At 45.6% G+C, this 20,931-nt stretch overlaps 1 protein-coding gene across 8 annotated transcripts in view; it reads left to right on the forward strand.

Moving 5' to 3' along the window:
• RC3H1 (ring finger and CCCH-type domains 1) overlaps positions 1-20,931 on the forward strand; it is a 114,614-nt gene that overhangs the window by 75,529 nt on the left and 18,154 nt on the right. For all 8 annotated transcript variants that reach the window (XM_053246339.1, XM_053246340.1, XM_053246341.1 and 5 more), the window contains exons 10-14: positions 1,128-1,409; positions 1,992-2,209; positions 11,523-11,899; positions 15,307-15,465; positions 16,999-17,151. In XM_053246339.1, the coding sequence (XP_053102314.1) occupies positions 1,128-1,409; positions 1,992-2,209; positions 11,523-11,899; positions 15,307-15,465; positions 16,999-17,151 (1,189 nt within the window). The remainder of the gene's footprint in view (positions 1-1,127; positions 1,410-1,991; positions 2,210-11,522; positions 11,900-15,306; positions 15,466-16,998; positions 17,152-20,931) is intronic.

Raw genomic sequence — 20,931 nt, forward strand, 5'->3', positions numbered from 1 at the left:
GAGCTCCCAGTAATAGTTTCAGCTTAGATAGTGAGAAGGTGGTGAATGGTAGCTCATGATGGATTGTCCTAGAGTAAATAAAAGGAAGGGATTCACAGTTGGACCATCCTCTATTTTCCTCAGTTGGGTCCAGGGACAGTCTTTCCTTTCCATGGCAAATCCTACTCATAATGAGAAATGAGAAGAGTGTTGCTTCTTTTATACACCTGTTTGTATCTAGGAGTGACCGAAAAACTTATCTAAATCCAAATTCAGATGCATTCTACTTAGGCAAAGAACCTTTGCAACTACCCCTTTCAATTTATCCATCCATCTAGAGATTCAGATGTCTGCTGTCCATCTTCTGGTGTTCCTGAACTCTGTGGTTTCAGGTTTCTCGCCAGAAGGAGCATTGCACATGCTGAGCAATTCGAGGATTGAAAACAATTCCACATAGCCCCAGAAAGAGTGCTGAAGAGTATTCTACGCTAGTAATGATTTGTTGGTTTACTTATTTTATTTGTATTTGGCCAATAGGACAAAGATAACTTGTTGCTCTGCCATGTATGTGGGGTGAAGGGAGGTTTGTTGTCATGTGTGGGGGGAGGAGGAGTCTACTGCAACTGTGCCCTAGTTTTTCTATCACATGTACATCTGCTATGGTTTAGGCAGTACAGGTTGTTTTGCAGACCAGGTGGCAGGCTAAGTGGAAATGTTGTGGGCTATATATTGCCAGAAGGAATTGCGCAACCTACTATGTCCCTGAGGGTTGGGGGACCCTCAGGAGCAGATTTTTGGGAGGGTACCTCAAAGGAGAGGTGGGAATCAGCAAAAGTTACCTCTCTCCCTTTGCATGAATCCAATCTCTTCTGTTCATGGCAATACTAGTTTGGATGTTAGCCCTTGTGATTTTTTCCAGACTCCAGATCTTGAATTAGCAGCATTTTGCCACATAATATCCATTACATGTTCTACATTCTGAAACCAGTAAAATGTGGTGCATTGAGTATTCATGGTTGGTAAAGTTTTTGTGCCTGAATTAAAACACCTGTTCTGTAGCAGATGTCTAGGGACAGAAATACTGGTGTTGAAAGCCAGCCATTTCTCATTTTTATTCTCTAATTTGTTGTGATTCCTTTTACTTGAAGATTTCGTAAGATGAATAAACGCCTGGTTCCTCGAAGACCCATGAGTGCCTCACTTGGCCAACTGAATGAAGTGGGCCTATCATCAGCAGCTATCCTCTCAGATGAAGGGACTGTGGAGTTGCCCAACAGAAAACCCTCTGCCTTGCCAAATGGGATTGTTTCAGCGGGCAGTGCAGTGACGCAACTTATCTCTCGCGGAACTGAGTCCAGCTATGATTCAGCCCTGAAGCCCGGGAAAATCGACCATCTTAGCAGCAGTGCCCCTGGTTCACCACCTGACTTGTATGCTTATTCTTTTTTGTACTGTTTTTCTTATGTGTAAATCAGCTTCTTGATCCAGAGAAGGCTATCCACATGTAGTTTCCATGCACGTAAATGAAATGCAGAGTCAAATGCAGAAGTCTTCTTGCCACACTGCATTACTTTCAGTGGAATGTGTAGTAGACAACTTTTGTGTTTGGATGTGCATCTCATTATGTTAGCAATTTTTGATGCATAACTGAGTAAGCTGAGAAGCAGGAAGTCATCATTAGATGTTGAAAATATGTTCACTTTCTTTCCCTGTATCCATTCCAGTTGTACAGCAGAGCTGCTTAAATTCCCATCCTGGTTTTTGTTGTGTGTGTTAGTGTTTTCTGTAAAGCAGGATTATATTAGCGGCTAGAACTTTATCCATGTAATACCTGAAGCACAATCAGTCTGATGGTGTTCCTGCTGCACATCCTGTATGCATCATGGATGGGGCAGAGGTGGTGGGAAACTTTCACAAATCCCATAGGAAATAGAGGTTCCAAAGTAGCAGTTTTAGGTTTGATGCTTCCCAGGTTCATAACTGCCCCTGATATATTGGTTGGTCTTTCTTAGACTGGAATCTGTTCCCAAGAGTTCTCTATCTGCCTTACCTGTGAACTCTCACCCAGTGGCCCCCCGGGGACCGGCAGACATGCCTCCGATATCAGTTGGCAAACAGCTCCAGATGGTACCACGGGGCTCCCAGTTGTATCCTGCTCAGCAAGCTGATGTGTTTTACCCTGATCCGCGAGGAGCAGCTCCACCATTTGAACCCCCTCCTTATCAACCAGGTAACAATGCCAGCTGAATGGTGGGAAATTTGGTCTTGGGATGAAGGTTTATATCTTTGGGGGGAAGTGTAGATAGGGGATGGGTGCTAGATACGTAAATAAATGACTGGTTTTAGTGTTTCAGTATTGACACTCCCAAGCTTCTTATGGAGCATGTTGGAAGAAAAGCTCAAAATAACATTGGTATTGTATTTTTTTGTTAATTGAACCAATATATTATTTTCCACGTGCATCATATTTCAAATCACTAAATCTTCCCAAATTCTGTACCAAGAGAATTAAGCTTCTGGGCTCAGAATGATGCAGATCAGTACAACTTGTGCAAACCTGCAAGTTTTATTCTGAAGATGTGTGTAGGATTTGAAAATATGTGGCAAGGAGACGTGTCTGTACTTCAATGGTATGCATGAATAAGGAAGTTCATGTACCCTACTGGAGATCCTATGAAGGACATGAAGTTATACCGGAAACAAACTCCATTCCTAAACTCTAGAGCCTTTTAGAACTGATCCTAGATTCATAGAACTACATGCATGCAGAATTACAAGAGATGAACCATCCTTATCATAAGCACAATTGTTTCACTATACAAGAACACTGTGAGGTTTACAATTTGATTATTGAATCTAATTTTTGGTGGAAAACAAAAGCTTTCTATTTAGTTTCATACAGATAGAGGTTTTCTCTCTTTCCCTAAAGCTGCTATTATATTTGTGTCATGGTCTAACTTAGAAGAAATTGGGGTGTTGGATGTTTGCTGCACTGAGCTTTTGGAATTGTTGGCTTTGTGGTTAAGGAAGGCCCATGGAGAAGCCTTCGGGGAGAGATTGAGAACAAATTTTGTTAGGAAATGCAGATGTTGTGTTAGTATGGAGCGAGTAGGAAAAGACCTCAAAAAGGATTTGATTTGTTATAAAAATGAATATAATGAGATAAAGAAGCATTACATTACTGTGAGTCCAGAGAAAGCGCACAAGTTAGTGTCTTAGGACTGCATCTATTGCTGAGTTTACAAGGTCAACACATTTTTGAGAGTTACACCTGTATATAAAGATTTGCGAAATGTATAGCTGGTTCACAGAGAATCCTGTGAAACTGCCCCTTTAGGTACATAAGTTAGCTGGCTGCAGCAGCTGTTGGCTGTGACAGATGCTATAACCGTCTAGAGAGCCCTGTTCAAGCACTTTCAAGAGTATTGCCACTACATTCGTCATAGTCAACATCATGTTTCTCTGCTGCTGGATGAGGACTTCTCATGTGGATTATTCTTCCCACGTGTTCCAGAGGCAGGACTATGTAAATTAGATAAAAGCTTTTAATTGCCTGGGAAGGATAGCCCAGCAATTTCTTTAGTCTAGTGATCCAGCTCCAGAGACAGTCTTCTCTTATTCCTATTCGAAGGCCTATATCTTTATTTCTCTTATTTACTCATTTGACTTTAACTTTGTCTTCAGTACTTACTCTTTTTACTTTCATATTCTCATTATTCTTCTAACCTAAAAAAAAGAAAGAGAGAGAGAGAGATCCTTTTTTTTTTGCTCTTCATTACTTTCTATTACTTCTTTTCTTCATTTGGCTCCATCAAGAAGATGCAGCATCTAGGGCCAAAAATCAAGAGCATTCTTGTCCCTAAAAGCAAGAATCCTGCTGTTTCCCACCCAGGTCTTCCAGAGCACTGAGCACCATGAGGTCCTTGTTACCATTGCACACCCCTGGACTTTCCAAACCTGAAGAGGGATCCTCAGGCCTCTCACCTTGTGGATGTGGGGCCCAGCAATCTCGGCCTATGGCTAATTCCTGCCCTCCTCAGATGGGAGGGCTGTTCACCATGGCTTCAGAGTGCTGCACTTCAGTGGAGGCCCTGGCTTCAAACTCTCCCTTGGGGCCTTCCCTCCTGTCAGGCCCTGCTGCACCCTCCCGTACTGTGCCTGGTCTCTGCCAGGGCTTGTGCGGTCTGCAAGTGTGCAAGCTCAAGAGCAGCCTGCAGGGCTGGCAGGACATCAAGGTTAAGAGCAGCTGAGGGAGGAGCAAGGCAGTGTGGCCGCCGCATCAAGAGAAAGACCAGGACCAGTGCATCGCCTGCACTGCCCAGAGTCATGAGGCCTGCACTATGCAGAATAAGCAGAGAACTCTTGTACGCTCCTCACAGGCTGGAGCATTGAGGAACAGCACACCCCAAACTCAAATGCTCCCTCTGCTCCAGTAGATGCAGACTGCAATTCCACGGAGTCACCAGCAGCACCAGTGAGATCTGAGCCACTCGGTCCCCCTCGCATAGAGAGTGATTTGACAAACTCCAGGCCAAATCTTGCTCTCCCTGAACTTAATCCAGCCCTTCCCTCCTAGAATTTAAGCAACAAGGTTCCACTTTCCTGGCAGACATGGTTTAAACTGTACTATCTCAGTCTCTGCAGTTTAGCAAGTCTGCCAAAGGAGGAAAGCAGAAAAGAAAGAGGAGGGAATCATTGTCGTCTTCCTCCTCCTCTAGCTCTGCTTCAAAAAAAATCTAAAAGAAAGAAGAAGCATTCTAAACATACACCAAAATCTCATAAGACAGCTAGATCCAGGAATGCTGGATAGGATAACTCCCAGCAACATTCCTTAGAAATCTCATACTATTACTCCTCAGATCCCCACCCCAATGTTCCTGAGAACTGCAGAGCCTGTAGATACAACCCCAGACCCTCACATTCCAGAGCTTCCTGTAGATACCCACCCTATTCCACCTTCTCCCCTGGGGGATGCAGACTATGGACATTATTCTAAGGAGGATGGAGAAAGGCCAGATGACAAAGCCAATGACTCCGCTAGTTCCCAAAGTATAGCAAACAAATTCCCAAAGGATGTCAGAGGACTTCTTCCCTCCAGAACAAGGGTATTTCCACACTAGGGTTGCAGTTACTCCCCTCCCAGCCAACTCCTAAAGGGGCATTAATATTTCCAAAACTAAAAGTCAGGAACAATAATAATCCTTTCCCAGAGTTTTTTGTTGATACGGTAAAGCAGCTCCAGCATCAAACAGAAAACCCAGTCTGGTTGCCAACAAATTTTATTTGATGCCTCCTTTAAGAGATGCTTAAAGTGCGCCCTACTGATGTCCCCTTGGTGGCCCTTCTGTATGGAGCAGAACTTCCAAAGGGTGGGGAACTCATTTAAAGATGCTTCTGATAAAAGAAATTGAAGCAGCACTCAGAAGGACACACGAGTCTTCCTCCTTGACTATATGCTCCTTTGCTACAGTGTCTTATAGCTAGAGCTTCCCTCCTGTGGGTGAATGAACTTTTGCAGAATCCACCAACTGACCCAACATGTCTTAAACAGACCCTGTTGGAGATTTAGATGGCACATGCATTTATGGCTGACGCCACCTTAGACACAATTTGCTTTTCTGCCCACTCCACAGCATCCTCTGTGGTGGCCCATCAGTCCTTTTGTCTCTTCAAATCCTCCTTTATATCCCAGGACAAGGACACTAGAGCACAAAAACTTTTCTGGAATTGACAATGTGTAGCCTCCAAGCCAGGAACCCAGCAGCACCCAGCTTTCACTAGCCAGAACGGGACGCCCAGACAACAGTCCTGACTCTCGTCCTCTTCAAATTGGGGGCCAGTTGACTGAGCATTTTCATTCATAGGAGAGCTCCATCTCTGACAAGTAGGTTCTCCAGTCACTTCTCTATGGTTACAGAGTAGAATTTAAGGCTCCTCCTCCAGTCTGGCTCCTAAGAACACCTCACTCCCACTCACATACCAAGCATTCAGGGTTGCTTCAAACAATTCAGCATCTATTAGAAATAGGAGCAATAGAGCTGGTTCCCCATCAATGACAAGAGGAGGGGGGGTCTATTCTGTTGTTGTTGTTGTTGTTGTTATTTATTCAATTTCTATACCGCCCTTCCAAAAATGGCTCAGGGTGGTTTACACAGAGAAATAACAAACAAATAAGATGGATCCCTGTCCCCAAAGGGCTCACAATCTAAAAAGAAACACATAAAATAGACACCAGCAACAGTCACTGGAGGTACTGGGCTGGGGATGGATAGGGCCATTTACTCTCCCCCTGCTAAATAAAGAGAATCACCATATTAAAAGGTGCCTCTTTGCCAAGTTAGCAGTGTTCTGTTCACGGTACTGAAATAGAACAGTTCCCTCAGAGCTGTACTGTATCTAAGTTTGTAAACAAATTTGTGAGGTGCAGAAAGTTCAAAATTGAGACTCTGCATTCAATCACGAAATCACTTCATCACCAAGACTATTTAGCCTCAATAGGTCTTGCGGAGGCTTACTTGCATATTCCCATTAACCCAGCCCGTCACACCTTCCTCCGCTTTGCTTATGGAGGAATTCATTATCAGTACAAAGCACTACCATTCGGTCTGTCATCAGCACCAAGGGTATTCACAAAGATTATGGCACCCCTGGTAGCATATTTCAGGTTACCGGGGCTCAGGATCTTTGCTTATCTAGACCAGGAGTTCTCGACTTTGGGTCTCCAGATGTTGTTGGACTTCAACTCCCATAATCCCCAACCAAAGGCCACTGGCTGCGGATTATGGGAGTTGAAAATGGGAGTTGAAGATTCCTGCCTGCATCCTTGGAGAAGCCACTGCCAGTCTGTGAAGACAATACTGAGCTAGATAGACCAATGGTCTGACTCAGTATATGGCAGTTTCCTATGTTCCTATGAAATCGAATAACATCTGGGAACCCAACATTGAGAATCCCTGATCTAGACTATCTTTTAATCAGTTCCTCAAATCTGCCATCATCCTACAAGGACATAGACATGACAGTGCAAAGGCTAACAGACCTTCCTTGTGAACAAGGCCAAAAGCCAAGAAAAGGATTCATCACTTTCTGATGAATCTGTATGATCGATACAGTCTTAGACAGGCTCATTCTCCTTCAAAAGCGAATTCAGAAAATTTTCAAATAATAATAATAAACTTTATTTGTTAGCCAACCCATAACAAATTGTTCTTTGGGCAGCTCACAACAAAGCATTAACATTAAAATAAAAACAACACGTTAAATCATAACAGACCAAAGGTGTGGGGGGGGGGGCGGGAGATACAAAATACAATACAAAGCAATTTAAAAACTCTTAAAATCAGTTTTAAAAATCAAATTTAGAAATAGTACAAGCCATTTCCTAGAGCAACAAAATACTTGTCTTAATCCTAGTTCACCTCCTGGGTCTGATGGTAGCATCTCTGGATGCAGTTGATTGGACTCGGGTTACATCTGTGATTCCTACAATGGTTTCTCTTCGTCTATCAGAAGGCAATAGCACAAAAACGCCAGTAGAGAGTGCAGATTCCTCATCAGATTCACTGCTCTCTCAGTGGACATCTCCGGCATGGTTCTCTCAGGGGAAACTATTTCTATACCCACCCAGAATAATTGTAACCATGGACGTGAGCCTCCTTGGGTGGGGAGCACACTTCCTTCAACATTCAGCACAGGGGAAATGGTTAGAACAGGAATGCCAGTACAGCATCAACTGGTTAGAGTTGAGGGCTATATGCGTGGTCCTGTTGTCCTTCCAGCAGATACTGAGATACAGGAATGTCTTTTTCTGGACCAACAATGTTACAGCAAAGGTGTGTGTGAACAGACAAGGGGAAACCAGATCCTCCTTACACCAGGAGGCATTTCTTATCCTTCAGTGGGTAGAAATGAATCTGGCATCTCTGTGGGTACACCATGTCAAGGGAGCCCTTAACACCAAGGCAGATTGGCTCAGCTGCAAGGAGGTTGACCAAGCAGAGTGGAGTCTTGAAACAACAGACATTCGAGCTGATCACAAAGCACTTCAGTCAGCCACAGGTGGATCTTCTTGCTGCCCCAAACAATGCCAAGCTGAACGGATTCTTCACCGACTTCTCCTGTGAGGACGCAGAAGCAGTCAGCACCCTATCAGCACTGAGGCCACTAGTTCTGCTATACGCATTTCCTCTAGTTCCTGTAATCAACCATCTCCTGTGCAAAGTACATCTTGTCAAGGCAGAGATAATCCTCATCGCACCATATTGGCCAAGGAAGGTGTGGTTTCCAGATATTCTACACTTGACAATATCAGAACCATGGTTTCTACAGTCACTCCAGATCTCCTTCATCAAGGTCCTTCTACATCATGATCCAGCATGGTTAAAGTTAGCCATCCTGGAGACTGAGCGGAGTCTCCTGAGTCAACATGGTTACTTCTCTAAGGTACTTAATACCATCCTAACACCATCCTAGCTACTGTGATTAATAGAAAGCAGTCTATTAATCGTATATACCAGTGCATTTGGATGGCTTTCCTAAGATGGAACTCCAGGTAGGCATCAGTTACAAAATGAGAAATGCGGGATCAGAGAACTTTCTGCTTTCCTCCAGGAGGGTTTGGATAAGGGATTACCCTAAAGTGACAAGCAGCCTCCCTGACAAGCGTTTTATCAATACACAACAGGTGAAATTTATCTGGTCACCCTCATCTCAAACGGTTCCTCAGAGGGGCAACTCCCATGTCTCCTTAGACAGTACATCGATTCCCAGCTTGAAATCTTAGGTACTTTGGGCGCCTGGACTGCACCGCCCCACACACACACACCCCGTGAGGCTCCATGGTTTTTTAATTAGCTGCCCTGCATCCTGCCAAACCTCTGTGTGTGTTTTTAAATTATTATTAACGCGGGCCACTGAGGCTGCGGAGGGTGGGGTGTGGACCAGTCCTTCTTCCCTCTCCCTCCCGCCCCCAGCTGCAGCGACGGGCTGGAGCAATGCTGGGCCCATCTGTTCAGGCCAGTGTCTTTTGCCAGCTGCGATTGAGATTGTCGCAAGCCCGTGATGTCATGGATTTGCGACGATCTCTCAACTGCACAAGCGCACTTTGCAGTTGGGAAAAGACGCTGGCCCATATGGATGGGCCCCGCATCGCTCGGGCCTCCACCACTGCCGGGGGGGGGGAGGGAGAAGTACTGCTCCACTCCCCCCCTCAGCAGCCTGCGGTATTAATAATAATAAAAACACAGAGGCTTGGCAGGCACGGGGTGGCTGCCGGAGGCCCCTGGCCCCAGCCATTTGGAGGACCAGACCCGGACCGGAGGTTAGAGCATCTCTGTTCATACAGTTCTAAGAGCCCTCCTTCCGTAGCCTCCCTTTGAGCCTATTCGAGCAATCTCTCTCAGGCTGTTGTCGTTCAACACCAAGCATACTTGATAGCCATCACTTCTGCCAGAAGAATGTCTGAGTTACAGGCACTTTGTGTCAGCAAACACCTGTGTATTTTCTCTCCTGATTCAATTCGCCTCATTCTGGATCCATCTTTCTTTCCCAAGGTGCCTTCCATCTTCTATCAGTCACAGGACATTATATTTTCCTCTTTCCCCCCTAAGCCAGTTCATGCCTCAAAAACAAGCTTGGCACAAGCTGGACATACATAGGTGCTTGAAGGCTTACCTAAAGGACATTAACCTGTTTTATGGATGCTCTGTTTGTTTCCTACTTGCCCACTTCAGTGAGCCAAAAAACATCCACTTCCACCATCACCAGGTGGATCAAAGCTTGTATTTCCTTAGCACACAAGACACCGTGTATTTGGCTACCATCCAACATGACTGCCCATTCAACCAGAGCAAAGGAAGCCTCAGCAGTGTCTTCCATAAACACACCTATATCTGAAATCTGTAAGACAGCAACATATTCTTTGCCATCAACTTACAAAACATTACAAGCTGGATTCTGACCATTCCATTCTTGCATCCTTTGGCAGAAGTGTGTTACAACAGGTCCTTTTTTCTCAGTAGACTGGGGTGTCCTCCACCCGAGTCTTCTATGCTGTCTGTGGCATATCCACATAAGCATGTCCCACCCATGCGGTGACCCCGGTCTACTGAAAGGAACATTTTATTTTATGCCTTTTTTCTTCGATTTCTCAGGGGATTGGTGCTATTCAGGCTTCTCTGTTCGTTACTGTATTTGGATATTAAAAACTGTGTTGGGCTGTCCTTCCCAGTCTCTTAAAAGCTTCTATCTAATTTACCTAGTCGTGCCTCTGGAGCCCATGGGAAGAATAACCCACATGAGATGTCCTCAAATCTAGCCACAAGAAGAAGCCTTCACAGTAATTAACCAATGCTCCTTTTTCAACAAAAAGTTCCCAAAGCAGTTCACATAGTAAAAAGAATGAGATGGCTCCTTGTCCCAAAAGGGCACACAATCTAAAAACAAAACACTAAGGAGACACCAGCAATATGGGGAGAGAGCTGTTCTTGTGGTGATTGATTGATTGATTGATTGCCATCAAGTCGGTCTCCACTCTTAGCAATGTCTTGTGGTAGCAAGTATGAATTGTCCCCTTTGCTGAGCAGGTCTGCCCTAATTTGCATTTGAATGGGAGACTACAAGTGTGAGCACTGTAGTATAAGATATTTCCCTTAGGAGGTGGGACTGGTTTTCTAAGAGCATCTGCATGCTTGCATGCAGAAGGTTCCAAGTTACCTCCCTGGCATCTCCAAGATAGGTCTGAGAGAGACTCTGCTCTGTAACCTTGGAGAAGCTGCTGCCAGTCTGTGTGGACAATACTGAGCTAGGTGGACCAGTGGTCTGACTCAGCATAAGGTAGTTTTCTATGTTCCTAATAGCCACTGGAGGGTTGCTGTGCTGAATAGGAACAATTGCTCTCCCCTTGCTAAACATAAGAGCACCATTACTTTAGGTGCCTCTTTACCTAGTTAGCAAGGGTACTGCTTGCTTGCCTATTGGCCTTCCTTGGCATATCATGGATTCTTTGAATAGCAGTGAGAAGTAAGCTGGTCGTGATTGCTTTTCCTTTGATGTGATCTCTCTGCTCTTCCTCTGCTGCCCGGAGAAGCCAGGCACATTCATGAAGCATGAGTAGGCAACCAGCTGTGGCACTTTGGAGAGGTCTGGAATAGGGCTCTGATTGGTTATAGCTGCTACAGCCCGTCAGGGGCTTCCACATAATGTAGGAGCTGGTTCAGACTCCTGTACAAATAGATCCATAATTACAGTGGTTGGCTTCCAGAGGTGCTTCCAGCTGTTTTTACCATGCTCCATTTTCTCTTGAGGGCAGTGATGTTCCATAGTTCCACTGTGAAGCCTTCCCCCCAGGTCTTTTTATTATAGGCACGATTTGTGAAAATGCATCTGTGTTTCAAACATGAAGTGAGAAGCAGATTTAAAGTGATAACTTGTTTATCACTTTCTTCAAGACTTCAGTTGTTTGAAATAGCTGAAAAAATAAATTGCATTAAAATATAGATGCATCCAACCTAATACCTTTCCATTTTTTTTGTTTCATGTATTAGGTGTATATTATCCTACAGCTCAGAATTCACAGTGCATATCTCGATTTGTCCGACCTCCACCATCTGTTCCTGAACCCGGTCCTCCTTATTTAGAACATTACCCACCATATCTTCAAGATCGTGCACCGAATTCTCAGTACAGCGCACAACCACAGCAATATCCTCCTATGGGACAGCCCATCTACCCTCCTCACTATGATAGCCGTCGCATGTACCCCCCATACCAGCGGGAAGAGATGGTCCGTGGAAGCCCCGTGCCCATTGAAATTCCTCCGCCAGCTGTATCACCATATGTACCTGAAACAAGAGACAGATACCCACAAGTGGAAGGCTACTATCCAGTCGGTCCACATTTGAATCAGATCAGACCTCACAGAGTATGGCTTATATATGTTTTTGTTTATCATAATGATTTTTGTTTCTTGGCATTTTTAATATACAAAATACTGTACAGTCTTAATTCTCCCAATAATTTTTTAGGCTACATTTATAGATGGGAAAATAGAAAAAGATGGGTTGCTTGGGGTCACTAATCAGAGTCATGACTAAACAGGGGTTTGTGAATTTCATGCTTTTAAAAACAAATCTGCAGCAAGATAACCCAAATTCTGCAGCAAGAAAAGCTAGATTTTCTAACCTGTATACATTAAGGAAATTTAAAAGATTTCTCTTATTTTGAATGAAGTATTTCTCTTATTTTGCATAGTTGCAGGCAGATTTCTGCCTGCAACCTTGGAGAAGCCGCTGCCATTCTGTGTAGACAATCCTGAGCTAGATGGACCTATGGTCTGACTCAGTATATGGCAGCTTTCTATGTTCCTATGTTTCTATTTTGGTTCTGCTAGTCAAGAGTAAGGACAGGGGAGCTATCCTGGGCACTGAAGCCCTGTTTTCAGGGACAAGACAGGGACGGAACTGTGCTGGGAATATATGTGGGTCTGTGGTGCAAGGAGTGGAAGGTATTTTTTTGCTCCCCTCTGAGGCCTTGGAACATGCAATGTGGGGGGTCTAGCACAGCCTGGGTTCTTTTCATCCCAAATATTTTTGAGCAGAGTGGGGTCCATTTTTACCTCTCCCCTTGCTGGATCAAAGGCCTCATGGATGTAGAGGACAACTGGCGCATCAGGAGAGATTGTCTGCTATGTAGTAAGGGGTCAGTAAAAACACTGTCCCTTTGTTAAGGAGTGATTTATTCAAGGCATTCTGGTCTACTCAAGAGTTTTGGAGGAGCTGAATGGTTCTCCACCAAAACTCCACAGAGTTCAACTGGATGATTCCAGTTATTCTCTTCAAAGCCTTGTTCTACTACTCCTCTTGCTTCTTTTCATGCATCCCGAAGCATATATTTGAAACAATAAGAGCTTAAAACGTGCATGTTTTTAAATAGAGGCTATAATCTTAAGAAACTGAATTCTCTGCCCAGTATAGGAGCTCTTACCTAGATCTTCAAAGTCCAAATCTGATGATGTGCCAAGTGGAACACTAGATGCAATTTGATTAAGTCAACATTTTGTAGGGAAGAATGTTAAGGATCAGACTTCTAGTGTAATAAAAAATATATCTATAAATCTCTAAGGCATATCCATGGCTAATCCCGTGTATGGCAGCTCTCTCAAGAGTTCACGAGCAGAAGCACCATAGTGACTGGGCAGTGGGGATTCCATGTGCAGATAGTGGGGAGGAGCCTGTGAGAGCAGAAGCACTATGGTGACTGGGCAGTGGGGATTCCATATACAGATAGGGAGGAGGAGCCTGTGATGGTTAAGATCGGTTGGAATGCAACTGTTACGGGTCAGAAGATGATCTTGATTGTAGTGGAGAGGAATATTATAGACTAGCCAACCCACACAGAGCAGGGCTGGCTGTTCCCTACTCCCTCCTGCCCCACTCTCCCTCCCTCCCTTCTGCCCCACACTCTTGCCTCTCTTCCCCTCCCTCCCACCCCACTCTCTCTTGCTCTCCCTCACCCTCCCACCCCTCTCTCTCACCCTCCCCCTCCTGCCCCAGTCTCTCCTGCCCTGCCCTGCCCTCCCCCTGCTCCTCTCTCCTGCCCTCCCCCCTGCTCCTTTCTCTTGCCCTCCCCTCCCCCTGCATTTTTAATAGTTCTACTTACCAGGCTGCCACAGCCGCTCCTTCTTCCGGGCGGCAAACAGGAAAGTCCCACAACCCGGTTCCCTCCCTCCCCAGTCTCCCACGGGCTCCTCCTGGCTTCGGCGGCCGGTGCCGGCACTGCCTGACCGAGAGCCGTCTCCGCGGCCTGCTGTGCCCGCTGCCGCCGCTTGCCAGTCTTTGCGGCCGGCCACAGGCCAGCCACCTCTCCCCCCACCCCCACCTTCTGCCCCAGTATCGGGGCCTGCCGCTCACTACCTCAGCCCTCGGCTGGGCCCGCCACCGCTTCGCCGCAGCCGGGCCCACGGCCACCACCTGTCGCCAGGCCGGGCCCGCCAGCAGCCCTGGCTCGCAGCCAGCCAATTCTCCTCCTCCTAGGTGTGCCAGCCAACCAGGCGCCTCTGCAGCCCAGCCGGTCAGTTGGGCTGCCGGGACGCATTTTCCCTGGCACACCTAGGAGAAAGGGGTCTGCGAAGAGAGGGGTTGTGAAGGAGGAAAGAGCCCCTTCAAGAGAAGGAGGCTTCCATTGTGTGAATTAGATGAGGAAACAAGATGAACAAGATCTGTTAACTCAGGAAGGGAGAAAGAGAGAGAGAGAAAGAAAGAAGAGAGGGGAAAAGAGAAAGAAAGAAAGAAAGCCAAGGGATGGGCCCGAGTCTGTCAGCGGCTTGAGGGAACGAGCAGCCATGGCAGCGCCTATTGGCAGCAAGGAAGGGTCCAGTCAACTACTGCTGCTGTTTGGGGCTACCAAGGCCATTGGCAGAGGGAGTCAGGCAGGCAAGAGACGGGCCTGGGTCAGTCAGCAGCCTGAGGGGAACGAGCAGCCGTAGCAGTAGCGAGGAAGGGCCCAGTCAACCACTGCTGCTACTGCTCCTATGCAGAAGAGCAGGAGTGGTGCTCAGGTGAGAGAGGGGAGGTCTCTGGGGATAGGGGGCTGCAGCTTGGCCAACACTGCATCTGCGATCAAGAGGGGCGAGGGGGATAGAGTAAAGGGATGGAGGAGTGGCCAAGAAGGGCGAGGGGGATGGAAGCAACGGGATGGAGGAGGAGGAGCAACTCAGGTGAGGTGGAGAGATCTCTGAGGTGAAGGGGGGCTGTGGAAGGGGGTGAGGGGAGTAAGCAAGTACTAGTGCCCAGATGCTCTGAGTGGATTAAGCTAGTTCTTTTATAGTTTGCATTGAGAATATTTGTGGAAATGCTGTGGTGTTCAAGGTAGCAGTCCCCCACCCTGCAAATGCTACAGACTAAAGTGTCTTACTTTTTTGCCATTAAAATTGATCTGTCTTAGCTCTTATTTCCTTTTAATGTTTTTGTTACAAGCATCAAGAAATGGAACTAAGCATTGCTGCTAGGAAATTAATAGCCCTTTAATCTGACTTACATGCAGTGTTTGTTTTCTTATGGTGCTGAGTGGTTTTCCTCATTTTAACCATGTTGCCTAAATGTGAAGGACAGTTTCCAAAGGAGTTAGTTAATGCTGAATTAAGTGATTTCTCCACAATATCAGGGTTTACTTTTTGTTCAGCCTCACTGAAATTAATCTATCTACTCTGCTAGACTGCCACATTGTTGGTGGAGGATTGCACCCTTAGAGTCACTTGTTGTAGAAAGAAGAATTGTTTGTGTATTTTAATTTTTTCCTTAATTATAAATCAGTCTTTCTGTAAATCTTTAGGAGCCTTATGGCCGGCCTCCCCCTCAACCTCATCCCAGTCTGGATGATTTGCACCGCCGACGAAAGGAGATAATGGCTCAGCTAGAGGAGAGAAAGGTCATCTCCCCACCTCCTTTTGCACCATCACCAACTCTGCCCCCCTCTTTCCACACTGATGAGGTGAACATATTTTTGTAAACACGATGCTTACATTTCTGCTGTAGTCATGGAGGTATGGTAAAGGTAAAATGTGCCATCGAGTCGGTGTCGACTCCTGGTGACCACAGAGCCCTATGGTTGTCTTTGGTAGAATACAGGAGGGTACCATTGTCTCCTCCCACACAGTATGAGATGATGCCTTTCAGCATCTTCCTGTATCGCGGCTGCCTGATATAGGTGTTTCCCATAGTCTGGGAAATATACCAGTAGGGATTCAAACCTGCAACCTCTGTGTTGCTAGTCAGGTCATTTCCCACTGTGCCATTAGGTGGCTGGAGGTGTGGTAGTGGTGAACAAATGTGAATACTTTGGCCTTCAAGAAGAAAGAGAAAGGGAGAATTTGGGTGATAGTTTGTCATTATGATCTCTTTTACCCCCAAGTATAAGTGAGAGGTTGCCCCTTCCTGCCCTAATCCACTGTGCGCGTCTGTCCCACCAGGCAGCTACATGTGGGTTTATTGTTTGAATAGAGTATTTGTATGTTTTTGAATAGAGCATATGTTTCTTGATCAGCATCTCAGATAAACTCTGGGAACTATTTACATGATCTGGACCCATGTATGTTTGGACTACATATGCCTATTCAAATGCACATATGCTCTGTAAATTTTACACCCAGTGTGGACATACAGTAGCTTTGGAAGGCAAGACAGAGACATTGGGTAGGTGGAGAGGGAAGATGTGCTAATAGCTGTATTTCAGGTTTCATTTAGATTTTGGAATAATATTGACTAGCTTTTGCTCTATTTGGTACATTTATTTAATATCAATTTATGTAAGAGAAATACCTTTACAGTCAGATTGGAACATCATTTTGAGATACTGAACACTTGATACTGAACAGCTGAACACTTTCAAACTGTACAGCTTGTTTCAAATGGCATTTTAGACCCAGTTCAAACCATTAGTAAAGGCACATGGTGTGGTTCTTGTATGCCTGGCTGTAGCACTTCAAAATATACATAAGACCCTACATGTTTGTATACCTCTCCGTGATAAAATAGTCCCAGGGCATGGTCTAAGGTAGTGTTTCCTCTAAGGCATGCGCACATGTACGCACACATGTTTTTTGATCTCCCGTCAGTTAATTTTAGATCCTGCTCAGGTTGAATCAGAAAGAGCTTGATGCTGCTGCCCAGAACAAAATGCATTCCGCACACGGATTTAAAAAAAAATAGAGGGAACACTGATCTGAGGTTGCATGATATAGCCACTGAAGCTAAGCAGCTCTAAGTCTGGGTAGTGCCCCAGTGCATACATGGGGCCTGAGGCTTCCATGTATGCTGTCTTAAGTTCTATGGTGGAAGAAAGGCAGGATATACATTAAATATGCCTACATGTGTTGTTCTAGCCCATCAGAATGAAGTTTTTAGTTTTTCTAACACATCTGGTCAAAGTTTTGTTGTTTTGTTCTGTTGTGCTCTCTCATTAATTGAATGCCAAGGGTAGATTTCTTTCCCTTCATTTACACAGCTGCGCTTTGTTTTTGTGCAGTATATGGATGAAGATCTGAAAATAGCAGGCAAATATAAAGGAAACGATTACAGCCAGTATTCACCCTGGTCGTGTGACACCATTGGCTCCTACATTGGAACCAAAGATGCAAAACCCAAAGACATTGTGGCAGCAGGGACTGTGGAAATGGTGGTAAGCATTCAGAAAAGACGATGCTAGAGAGAGCGCTCTGTCCTGTAAATCGCCAGAACTGGATCAGTCATTCAAAAGGCAGATTACCATGTGTGGACTCTAGCACGGTGTTTCTCAACCACCCGTCCACGGACCAGTGCTGGTCCGTGAAGAGTTGAGTGCCAGTCCATGCGAATTAACACACACACACACACCCAAAAATTGAGCCAGTGGGGGGCCGCCGCTGACAGTAGCTCTCTGGAGCTCATTTCTAGGCAAGCAGCCCTCGCTGCAGGGATAGCATCCATTTCACTTCTGAAATGAATGTAATCCCTGCAGCGAGGGCTGTCTGCCTAGAAACAAGCTTCGGAGAGCTCACCCATGCTCTGTGGATCCTAAGCCCTGCCCCCTTTGCACATGATCAATGCCATCCTTATCTGTTTTTTAGCTGAGTCTGGGAGGCTGAGCTGCAAACTTGGTGTGCCAAATAAATGCCTTGAGCTTGCAGGAATCTCTCTTCCCGCGCCCCCCACCCCCACCACCACAGGAGTTTCATTCAAGAAAGCAACTAACTAATGCTGCAGCCACATCTGTCAGGCAGCATGCATACTTGCAGGAAGCAGCTTCTACTTAAGGGCAACCCCTACATATATTGTTTATTCCATCAACTGAAGGCAGCCTTAAGAATGCAAAAGAAGGGAGAAAATTATGAAGTGTCCCACTTTGGAGGCAGAAACTCTGAGAGGTTGAGCTGCTTCACACACACACGTGTGGCAACACACAGACACAGAGTCAAGGGTGCAACCTTTGCCTGGTGCACAGAGATTTGAAACGGATACTGATCCCAGGGTCTGAGGAGCTCCCTGGCAAAGAAAGAGGTGGAGAGAGGAACTGCCTTTAAAGAGCAACCCTTCTGATCCCAGCCGGGCTCTCCCTGAGTATTGCTGCTGAGCTGAAGCCAGCCCTCCACATGACTCCTGCTGGGGAAGAAGCAGTGCAGCAGTCCAGGGAGGCATAGAACGCCAGGCTGGAGGTGGTTGCTGCTGGATGTCTTCCTTCCTCCTCCGTGTGGTCGCAGATGTGGCCCGCTAATTCAAACACTGCTCACTCCTTGCATGAGACTGCCAGGTGGGAGGGGAAGGTGGGAGGGAGGAGGCAACAGCCTCAGCGGCAGTTTCCAGAAAACCCAGCCTCAGTGGACTCTAGCCACAACCTAGGCTGGAGCCGTTGGACAACAATGCCTCATGGTTAATGTTGCTTGCCCTGCCATGCGTCTTGCACTGCAGATTTAAACCCTTCCCCCAGCTGTGGTGAAGAGGACCCAGCCCTGAGCCTGCTTTCTATGCCAAAGCTAATTGCATCGGTATGGGTAACACCAAAGATACCAGGACTGCTTTTAAGAGTGTAAAAGAAAATGTTTGCCCTCCCATGCAGTTACTGTCCATCATTAATGGGTACAACGAAAGACATCGGGGCTCACGCACCAGCCTGGAAACACCACAATATCAGTTGTACCCAGGCCTGTAATTAGATTTATAGTTTTAATCCTTAATGTTTGCTTTTACATGATTTAATGTTTTAAATCATTGAATGGTTTTAATGTTAATGATTTTAATGCTTATAATATGATTTGAATTGTAAACCACCCAGAGGTGCAAGTTTTGGGCGTTATAGAAATCTGTTAAACAAACCTAAACTTGAAACCCCTTTGCTAACTGCTGGTCCGGGAAACTGCACATGAAGAATTGAGTCCAAAATGTTGACTCCAAAAAGGTTGAGAAAAACTGCTCTAGCATACAGAAAATCCAAGTTCTGGGTCATCTGTTTCTGATACAGCAGTTTTGACAAATCAATGCCATCACTTTGCCTCCAGAGGCATCATGGAGATGGAACTGAACTTGTGAAGTTGAATGCCGAGAGGATGGAAACCAAAAGCAGAAAAACATCTTTAAAATATGGTTTGCTTATTTTACTTGGAAGCTCAAACTTTGACTTCAGTTCTAAACTCTGGTTAGCACAGCTATTATTTGTTGTGATGTGTGAATGGAGCCAGAGTCTAATTCAGTAATCCCCAGATTTTTGGCCAAAACAGGAATATGCTGCAAAAAAGCTGCTAATGTACAACAATAAATTAACTAAATAATTACATAAGAACAGCCCTGCTGGATCAGGCCCTGTGATCACACAGTGGCCCACCAGATGCCTCTGGAAGCCTACAGGCAGGAGCTGAAGGCATGCCCTCTCTCCTGCCATTACTCCCCTGCAGCTGGTACTCAGAGGCCTCCTGCCTTTGAGGCTGGAGGTGGCCTATAGCCCTCCGACTAGTAGCCAATGATAGACCTCTCCTCTATGAAGTCATCCAAACCCCTCTTAAAGCCATCCAGGTTGTTGGCTGTCACCACATCTCGTGGCAGAGAATTCCACAAGTTGATTATGCGTTGTGTGAAAAAGTACTTCTGTTTGTTGGTCCTAAATTTCCTGGCAATCAATTTCATGGGATGACCCCTGGTTCTAGTGTTATGTGAGAGGGAGAAGAATTTCTCTCTATCCACTCCATGCATGATTTTATAGACCTCTATTATGTCTCCCCTCAGTCATCTTTTTTCTAAACTAAATAGCCCCTGGTGTTGTAGCCTTGCCACATAAGAAAGGTGCTCTAGGCCCCTGATCATTTTGGTTGCCCTCTTCTGCACCTTTTCCAGTTCTACAGTGTCCTTTTCTAGATGTGGTGACTAGAATTGTACACAGTACTCCAGGTGTGGCCGCACCATAGTTTTGTATAAGGTCATTATAATTTTAGCCGTTTTATTTTTAATCCCCTTCCTGATGATCCCTAGCATGGAATTGGCTGTTTTTCACAGCTTCTGCACATTGAGTCGACCCTTTCAACGAGCTGTCCACCACGACCCCAAGATCCCTCTCCTGGTCAGTCACCGACAGCTCAGATCCCATCAACGTATACTTGAAGTTGGGGGTTTTCAATTAAAGGCTCTCATGAATCTGCTACTGAGTTACCTGCTGCATCTCTTCTTGATTCCATGCTCTAAGCTTGTTCCCTTCCACTCGCTCGCGCGTGTGTGTTATATGTATGAGGGGGTGGGGTTTGAGTGATTAAAATTCTGCATTGACAATGATTGGATGACTTTATTATTCCCAGTACAATAATGCAGCAGAACTATCTTACAAGATTCATGACTAAACAGTGACTTGTACATGAATCAAGTAGTCCCTTTACTTGACTTGGACTTTTTGGTTTAGTCTGCCCTATATATGTAGCTTGGAAGTGCTTCTGGACCCAGGCCTCACCCTTTTGTCTCAGGTAGAGGCTATGGTCAGGAGCACTTTCTCTCAACTTTTGGCTGATACGACAGTTGCATCCGTTCCTTGAGGATAATGAACTCAAAACTGTAGTGCACTCACTGGTAACTTCTCGGCTTGACTACTTCAATGCGCAGTATGTGGGGCTGCCTTTGCATGTTTGGAATATTCAGTTAGTTCAAAATGCAGCAGCCAGATTGGTCTCTAGGGTTTCTCGGAGATCCCATATTATGCCTGTTTTAAAATGGCTGCTCTGGTACCCAATATGTTTCTGGGCCAAATACAGAGTTCTGGCAGTTCCCTTTAAAACCCTAAATGACTTAGGACCAGGTTACCTGGGAGAGTGCTTTAAGGAGAGGTCCTTTTCCGGCTGCTGCCAATTTGCCTAGCAGTGACTAGAGAATTGGGTCTTCTTTGTAGCTGCTCCTGGGCTCCAGAATGTGCTCCCTGTGGATATTAGAGGCTTAAGAGTTTTAGCAGCCT

This window comes from Hemicordylus capensis, chromosome 4, assembly GCF_027244095.1.
Source record: "Hemicordylus capensis ecotype Gifberg chromosome 4, rHemCap1.1.pri, whole genome shotgun sequence".
Taxonomy (NCBI): Eukaryota; Metazoa; Chordata; class Lepidosauria; order Squamata; family Cordylidae; genus Hemicordylus; species Hemicordylus capensis.